This window comes from Plutella xylostella, chromosome 23 (assembly GCF_932276165.1).
Source record: "Plutella xylostella chromosome 23, ilPluXylo3.1, whole genome shotgun sequence".
Lineage (NCBI taxonomy): Eukaryota > Metazoa > Arthropoda > Insecta > Lepidoptera > Plutellidae > Plutella > Plutella xylostella.
Genome location: NC_064003.1, coordinates 8,591,512 through 8,600,961, shown reverse-complemented (window position 1 = coordinate 8,600,961; position 9,450 = coordinate 8,591,512). Strand labels below are relative to the sequence as shown.

At 36.5% G+C, this 9,450-nt stretch overlaps 1 protein-coding gene across 1 annotated transcript in view; it reads left to right on the top strand.

Annotated features, from left to right (window-relative positions):
* The first annotated feature begins 617 nt into the window (after nt 1–617).
* The window catches only part of LOC105392236 (5'-3' exonuclease PLD3), a 29,412-nt gene continuing 20,579 nt past the window's right edge, over nt 618–9,450 (top strand). Inside the window, exon 1 of the mRNA XM_038113500.2 lies at nt 618–939. Coding sequence (XP_037969428.2) covers nt 676–939 — 264 coding nt within the window. The 5' untranslated portion in view covers nt 618–675. The remainder of the gene's footprint in view (nt 940–9,450) is intronic.

Sequence of the window (9,450 nt, the reverse complement as noted above, 5' to 3'; positions counted from 1 at the left end):
CCTTGCGGGGTAGGCAGAGGTGCATTGCTGCACCCACTTTTCGCCAGAGTGTTATGTTAGTCCCAATGTAATAGGGGGCGGGCCTATTGCCATTTTACGGGCACATCCAAGACCCGAGAACAAATATCTGTGTTTAAACAAATAACTGCCCCAGCCGGGAATCGAACCCGGGACCATCGGCTCAGTAGTCAGGGTCACTAACCACTACGCCATTCGGCCGTCGGTAATAAATTTTATTGCTAGCTTTTCAACGCGAGGTTCGCTTGAAAGAAACTTACTACCGATGTAGGTACGTAGGCAGAATTCCTCGTATTTTCATTTCAGTGAATCAAACATCAACAGAATCTACACAGCGAAGTCACTAATTTAGAATTCACCAAACCACATTAATGCCAGTCACGTAACCATCCAACCTTCATCCTAATTGAACTCGATACAATCGAAACATCACTTCCCACTCAGCAAACAATCAGTGAATTAAACAAACTATCGATTAACCGCCAAACTCTTTAAAGTTTACGAAAACTTGTCTGTCGAAGTTAAAGTTCCGTGCGCAAGTCCATAGTACAGACTGAGTACCAGCGAGGTCCGGCCTCACCACTCCGCGACAGACGCTCGCGCGGCCCGCACGCGCCACCCGCCGACACCCGCCACACTCGACAACCTCCACAAACAATGCCTTCCTGGTGGGACTACCTCCACTTCAACCGCCAATACCAAAACAAACGCAACCTAGAGGAAGGCCTGTTCCAGATCGCGTCGCAAACATGCAACATTCTCGTCAAAGTTAACAACACAAACAACATCAACTTGACAAGAAACAACAGGAGCGACGAGTACGGGTGCGCCGGGCCTCCCGCGGGCAAGGGCTCCATGCAGGTGTGTGTGCCGAAGCACCGCAAGCAGTCCTCCACGTCGGGCTGCCACGCCGGCCTGTCGGTGAGTCACTGCCGCTGTCTTGTAATAACATCCTTGTCCCGATAATAACCGTCGCAGAGCATGTGCAGTCCACTCCTTTTGTGCATAATAACCGATACCGCATCGATAAAGTACAGTGCCTATTAAACTGTCACTGAGTAAGTACATATCGCGTGGCGTCGGCCCCTGAGCGCTGCAAGCTGCTTCTTTTCGAGGTGAGTCGTCGCCGGAGTGATTTGTGTCGTGATTGGATGTTGATTTTACCAAATGTTGCGTGTCGATGCCGGTGCTGTTCGGTTGTGTATCGATTTTTTATTTTACACGTAAAGAAAGACTTGGGCGCTGCAGACACCACGGTTCGATCGTCGACCTTGTCCCAATAATAAATATATTATCATTAAGCTGTGAGGTAAGCGTCGATACCGTGGACATGCAAACACGGCGCGCCTGCTAAGATCACGCTCTTTCAACCAGAACTTTGTTGACTCTTTTTTTTGGGATACATAATGTACTTATTTATATATATCGATCTCCAGTCTGTGTAATAAACTGCTACGTATGTTCATACCTACCTACAAGTTAAAACAAATAAAGGCAGCTCTTCCGAAAGCGTTTGTTTGATCGTTTAGATCATTTTCCTCGAAAGCTTTCTAAAGAACTAAGTAAGTAATCAACTGTACCTACCTGTACCAACTCTCTGTATAGTAATGTGGATGATAAAGTCATGGCAGGGTTATTTCGCGAAGTGGCCTACTTTTGATGAGCCTATCGTTACATTCTTGGAAACAGCAAGTAATCGACTTGACGTTGATTTAGGTAGCACGTATAGTAACTTGTACCTACTTAATTCAAAGGAAGTGACTAGGTGCGGTTAGATAATATAATCAATACTAAGGACATGATATTCCTTCACATTGTAATATATTATGTTGAAATATTGTAATGCTTCTTGGACCCATACTTAATGTACCTTCATGTAGAAGAAAAGATACTAATATGTAAGTATATGCACCACAGACTTTCAACCCAACACTCCTCATTATTGGTAGATGGTTAAAAATAACGTTCGAACAAAAACGGCGTCTCGGTTACAAAAATATCAAACAACAAGCCGCCGCCTTTTTGACAGCCTGTTGTTAACCACAACACTACAATAATAACAACCCTTTAACGCGAGTAAAACGCGTTTTTTTCTATTCCATTGAAGAAGTTGAATCAATCGATCCGATCGGGTCACTGCAGGTTAGTAAACCTGAAGGCATTAATCACTAGGAGACAAATTACTGGCACAAAAGAATAAAAGTAGAATGTTGTTACATCTATCATAGTTGTGGATTAAAAACCGACACTTATTTTAAAATTATATTATTTTTGACAGTAGTGCATAATTATGATTGCATCAAGAATTCAAATACCTACCTATTTATTAATTCAAATCGTTATCTATCTGAGATATCTTTGCATCGCGATATCAATATTTATATCGACAGTAAAGCGATAAAAATAAAATGCACTTTTTTCCTACCTAGGTACATTTAGCATTAACTCAAGTACATGTATGAAACTTATATGTTTATATATTTTTTCTTAGATATATCCATCAACCATATATCTCTGTTTTTATATCATATTTATAGTATGTTCGAAGTAGTCGAACCTATCATGCCACTAATCCCACTTAATTATCACATTACTTAATCCATTTTGTAGACAGACCTTAACGTAAGACTGTAAAAAATCTGGAAACAGCCTGACCTTTAAGCTCAAGTAGGTACATTAGTACCTTCAAATGACATTGTATGTTCCTAGGTGCCTACTAAAATATGAATTGAAGTTTGCCGCTGCTTGAATGGGTCCCTTGGGAGCGCTGCTTGTATGCTCTCGTACCGCTATAATATTCATGGGACTTCACATTTCGCGTGACGTACGTGCACCTGTTAGCTGAATATCTACAGCATTTGACCTTACATATCTAACTTCATACTTCATCAAAGAAGTCTCGCAACTCAGTCCTGTAATCGTCAAATTTAGGAAAATCCATGTAATACTTGTTCTTATACACTCACGGGCAATGAAAAGGTTCCACTCAGAAAACACCAAATTACTCCTAAACGCAAAAAGCTAGCTTTCTGAAGTCTTTTGCAACATTGAAGTACATTTAACAAAGCATCAGGATATTACCAACTAAAACAATAATACTCGTATTTTGTTCATATTTTAAATTAAATGTTAGAAAAAATTTAGGTCGTTTGGCTTTTTGTGAGTGGAACTATTTCAGTGCCCGTGAGTGTATTAAATGACCAATGAGATCCCAAAATCATAATTCATTACAAAATATCCATTCTCATCTCATTTCCCGACCGTCGTAGAAGAAATTCTTAAGTCGGCATCTACCTATACAACAAGTCTACAACTTCTCTCATTTCCGCAAGATCATCGAAAACCTATTTAACTGAACGGCGACAACTAAAACGAATCCATTCTAACTGTAGTATGATTCATAAGCTTCATCGGCAATACTATTAAAGTTAGTACTTTATCTATATACTGGTGTATGTTTATATTATGCACCAATGAACATGTCCGATCGGACAAGGTGGAAAACATTGGGGGAGGCCTATGTTCAGCAGTGGACGTCCTATGGCTGAGATGATGACCAATGAACAATAAGGTAGGTATATATAGTAGGTACCTTGGCTACTTGGCAGGTATGAGATAAAGCCGAGATGAGCTTTCTTTAGTGGAAGCTACTACATGCAATTTTATCGAATTAGATACTTAATTCTGCTATAAATTGCTACTACGAATTGATTGACAATCAATTAGATATTTAGTTATTTTTCTTTCATGAACTTGAGTAGTTACATCGATTTTAAAATTAAAAGACAACAAAATATGTAATTTTATACTTTAATAGATAATAGTGTGCTACACATCGATTTTTTAAACGTACCTAATTTAGGCAATAAAATATTTCACGTTATAAAAACTTGTTAGTTGTCCGAAGGCTGCTTTCGTGTTAAGTTGTCCAGTGATACTTAGTTAAATACAGTTCCTTCGTATAATTGATTATTGGTTCTTCAGTTGCCACAAAGAAATAAAATATATCCTTAATGTTGGTTTTTGTATTCAACAATCGTTACACAAAAAAAATAATTAGGGCGCTTTTTTAATCGAACACTTTTTGAATTTTTCCTCAAATAAAAGAAATAAAAGAAAAATATTTATAAATAATACTAAATAGTCGTTGTGCCTTCAAAGTCTGACCTGGTGCCAGGTCATTTAAGTAAGTACTTACCTAAAGAAATACAATGTCAATAAATATGCACTGCCTTCTCATCTAATCTAATCATCAGCCAATGATCATGCACTGCTGGACATACGTACCTACGCCTCAGGAGGGTTAAGGTCGTAGCACACTTACACAACTCTGCTACCACCCGACTAATAAAACATCATTCAAATATATTACCGAGCGGTCTGATGGCGGTAAGCAACACCGAGCTGTCTGCTAATTTATATGTTGTCAATCCTAACTCCTAACTAATATTATAAATGCGAGAGTAACTGTGTCTGTCTGTCTGCCTGTATGTTACTCTTTCACGCCAAAACTACTGAACGGATTTGAATGAAATTTGGTATACATATGGTCTAGACCCTGGAAAAGAACATAGGCTACTTTTTATCCCGGAATTCCCACGGGAAAACTTTTTTAAGGCGAAGCGAAGCTCGCGGGAACAGCTAGTATAAACTATATCTATATGAATATGGGTTGCTTCGTAGTCGCGTCTTTGAGAGTCACGTAGTGGGAGAAGGGGTACGTATTCATACACAACTTACAAGAAGATTTATATAGAATAGGAATTAAGGACCGTTGTCAATGTCAACATTAAGCTGGCAAGTAAAATGTTGCCCGATTTTCTGTTAAAATAATTTCATCATCAAAGGGTTTACTTAACCTTGTTTTAACACGTAGTATAATAATACAGGGCAATATTTACTTAGGTATTTCTTGACATTTAGGTAACTAATGCGTAGCGAGCACAAAAGTATTGTCAAAAACACAGTCTGATACCGCTAACGGTTAACAATAACAATATAAGTGCCTAAGCATATTTGTTAAAATCCCGTAAGTGAATAAAACTATAGATAAAAAATATATAACAGAATAAAGTGACCATATGCTGCCATAGCGTGCCAGTAAGGTTAGACTTAGCTAGCTTAGTTCCTACCTAGATCGTATCTAGACTTGCTAATCGCTTTTATAACGATTAACCTGGATTCTTATTAATCGTGCTTAATATCTTGAATACATAATTCTGAATAAAGTTATCTTTATATCAATGCATTTTTAGCATTTTTATCATAGTCATTTACTTATTCATTCACGGGGCTCTCAAAAAATCTGTCATTGGCCTTTCACTAACTGATTTCTTTATTCCATCCCATCCTGCTATGAATTCTATCAGTTTACTTTCCAAATACAGTTTAATTTTAACAAATAAGTATTAAGCTCCTTGAAACTTTAATTAAAATTACATTGTGTATCTACAGTTTCTTTCAATTGACGAAGTGAGATTATTCATGCTTACTCTATTTTACTGCCATGCCTTAACTGTACTCTGGAGTGTAGTCTCCAGTTGCCACGATCATTAACTAATCAGGCCATGTAGCACGGGGCGCTATTAAGACGTGACAAAAGTTCTCCGTCGCGCTCGCTCTTGAGACTGCGCGAAGTGAGTGAGCGCGATGCAAAACTTTTATCACGTCTTAAATGCGCCCCGTACTAGCCCTTCTGGTTGCAAGAATCGGGTGCAAAGCAAATAGAAGACTGTTCTCTTCGTTAGTTCTCGGCAGTTCTACTAATGAGATTTTCGTTTTTTTCACAAATGTTTAGGTACTGCTTCGGAAATGTTTTAGTCTAAATTGTGGATGTTAAATATTTTTTGCTTTAACTGTCTCTTTAATATTATATTAAGTATATTTAATTATTTTATGACCAGGCCCAGCCTTTTTTGACACATAGGTATAGTTCATAATAATAAATTCACTAAGGAAGTACTTATTTTTAATGCAGTACCTACGTCGAATAAAAGAAAATTCAATAATTTTCTTAAGTGTACTATCAAACCTCTTGACCGGTCTAAAACCCTTACATCGCTTACATGACGTTCAAACCTTCCACAAAAGGCTTAATGTATGCCCTTAGATAAGTGGATACTTGAGCGAGTCATGTTAGATGCATACTGTATTTTAAGTAAACAGTCCCGTAACACAAGGCAGAATGAACTTTAATACCACACCGTAAGGATTTTTCAGGGCAGTTCTGATTTAAAACGAAGCCTAGCATATCTTAAGGGTTCAATGTTCAAACATATGTAAAGTGGTGTGACTTAGTAAGTTTTATCATACGAAATAGCCATCCGTTTTAGCTTACCACAGCGACCTTGGTGACCTCTAGGTGACATTTTGCCGACACCGTCTGTGGTCTTGTAGAAATAAAGGAAAGACTTTACACTGCACCTACTTAATAATATAAAATAGGGCAATTATTTTGATCTATGAAATTGATCACGCACAACAAGCAACAATGTAACAGGCATTCAAGTCAATTTATTCTAGTAAACATTAAAAGCAAACAAAAACAATAAATTAATATTTACGACAGCCTGAAATTGCTTTGAAATTTCTATTAGAGGGGAATATTAGGACAAGCGCACGCAATGTGTCCATTTAAGTTCAAAAGTTGTGTTGATTGCTTTACATACTAAAGCGATGATTTGGATGCTTATTCAAATTAATCCTCCACCGAAGTCAACAACAGCAAAATATGTAGAAAACTTATGTCCAACAGAGAAGACAACGCCACGCTATCATAATGGCACAAAAGTTCCCTCGTTTATTTACTAGTTACAATCTATACCTACATATTATAAAATATTATTTTTGAGATTTCAATTGTCAGTTTCACTTCTTTTTTTTAGTTATATTTTTGATAGATATATCTCAACTAGGTAAGGTATTTCGTTCACACGATGACTCAATATTTTTTAATGAAGCCAACAAAAAAGACGTGGCAGCAATCATAATTTCTCAATATCTAGTCGTTAGATCGTAACGAGTGGACTTTTGTGGCATATAAAACATAGAGGTAAGAAATGTCTGATAACACTTTTCCCAGTGTCTCTTTACATACGTAAACAAACCCACGACCCATGAAACCTCAGTTGAATGAAGACATCGTCGACACAAGTCAATAATAGCCATTATTGCATAGAAGGACGCGGACTCTAGTGTACCCATTATTACATACCTTGCTTATTTCGTCTTTATTGTGGTGGACAGTGAAATGATTAATTGCTGTTCAATTAAAAGTTCTCATTTACAGTATCCACCTAAATTGAATGACAGCCAGGAGCAATAGCATTTTACAGGACTACCAAGGGGTATCACAACGGCTTCAGTTGATGATGAAGTACAGTCTTACAGGCTCGCTCTAACGTATTTCTTGAGTTTTATTGTGCTGTATCTGGTAATAAAACCTCTTTATAGAAGAGCCATCATTTCCAAGTGATTGCATCGAGATCGTTAAAGTGATCAAAGAGATAAAACATGTAATGTCTTTTTGTTTAATTACTTTCCTAAGTACCTAACCTATACCTACATGCATAAGTAAAGTACTTATAATAGTCGTTTTATGGGCCCTACCTAATAAAACACGAAGGAACCTGTGAACTTACATATAGCTCTGGAAAGTCGTCAACTAACTAAGAAAATAAAATATTTACTTAGTTATAAGTAAGTCGTCAACTAGGAAAATAAAATATTAGCAGACTTACAATTATTTTTTGTTGGGTATGCAAAAATGCTTTTGTTGTAACTGTAACTTAAATCTACAACCACAACCACAAGCGTACAATTAGTGCTACTTACATGTAGTGAACATGAACATTTAACATACTTTTCATAAAAACCAATAGAGGCATAGGCCAATACTAATGTCTCTTGCAATTCGCCTTTTGTTTTTGCATTTTTATATTCGTAAAAGTATTATTGGTATTACACCGTGTTGCCATAGCAACAGTTAGTACACTACACGCTGCGTTATCACCATCTACTTAGCATGCGACCTTGCTGCTGAAAACACTAACTAAACTTAATACATATTGATGTGTCTATGTTTTAAATATGACTCATATGTCGCGAAGTCGGTTTTACTTTTAGCCCAAGACGCTAAGTGTATACCCGTGTATGAATCATTAACAAGCAATGTAATAGTTTTTTGAATAGCAGAATCTGACTAACACTCTGAGCTAACAATCTTATTAATGACAAAACTAATTAAAATCATATGCACCTATTTGCAGTTCGTGGGGGTTTTGGTCTGAGAGTAAAGGTTCTTGACCTTTTATTAAATTCTTTTCTTCTCTTTTGTCGTCTCTATAAATGCTAACGAAGTCTAATTAACTTCGTATTTTATCCATAGACAAGATATTTTTGGCGCCAACTTTTATTTGTGAAAATCAGATCTAGGTTTACTACGTCACGAGCCGATTGACCCCCGCCTATCCGTAACCCCTAAAACAAACAAGTTCGTTGACCCAAAACTAGGCGAAAACATCTTAGGAAAGTTCTCCATTCATATCTAGAGGTAAATATTGGGAAGGGTAATACAATGGTAAACATAAAAAGCCTTTTCTTTATTCGTAGACATGAAACCTACAGACCATCTATAAAGTATATATGAATACGGTAGTTAATTTAAACCTTAATTTAAGCACAAATTATTCAAAAGAGATTATCAATCGATATTTTATTTTAAACATGTATTTAACTAATGTAAAGTAAATAACTGAAAATGACAAAAAGTCATTGCAAAATCGCACTCTTTATTTTTATGACTTTATGCAGGAGGTTGCAAAAAATTTTTTTTTTTTTAAATATGAAAAAAACCTAAATAGAATTTAGAATTTAAGTAAGTACTTAAGTACCTATGAAATACTACTTCTAAGTAGGTATTTATTTATTTATTTATTATAATAACAATAATGGTATGGTAGCATCTACCTACCTACCTATTTACAAGCGAGCAATCATCATTTTCTAACATGGTAACTTGTAGCTAAGTACCACCATAAATCTAAAGTAAAACTTTCAGCTTGATGTTTGTAACGTATCATTATTTAGTAGGTAGTATCGTGAAATATTTATTTTCCATTTTCGACATTACAACCTCGCACTGCCTAGATTGTCATTGTCACGCGACCAGCCGGATTGTAAAAAGTGGGGGTAAGAGATTGATTCAGTTGGTTTAAAAAAGTATAATAAAGCTGGTGCAAGTGCAGTGCCTGTCACCCGTTTTGATTGAGTGAACCCAAGGACTTTAGTGAACCTTCGAAAATTGGTTTTCTTGTGATTTTACATCGAACGACCGACCTACTTTCGGTGTTACCTATTCATAAATTTTATTTCTGAAACAATATTTTTATGCCAGTATGTATAAACACATTGCGGATTTTTTTGTTATTTTAA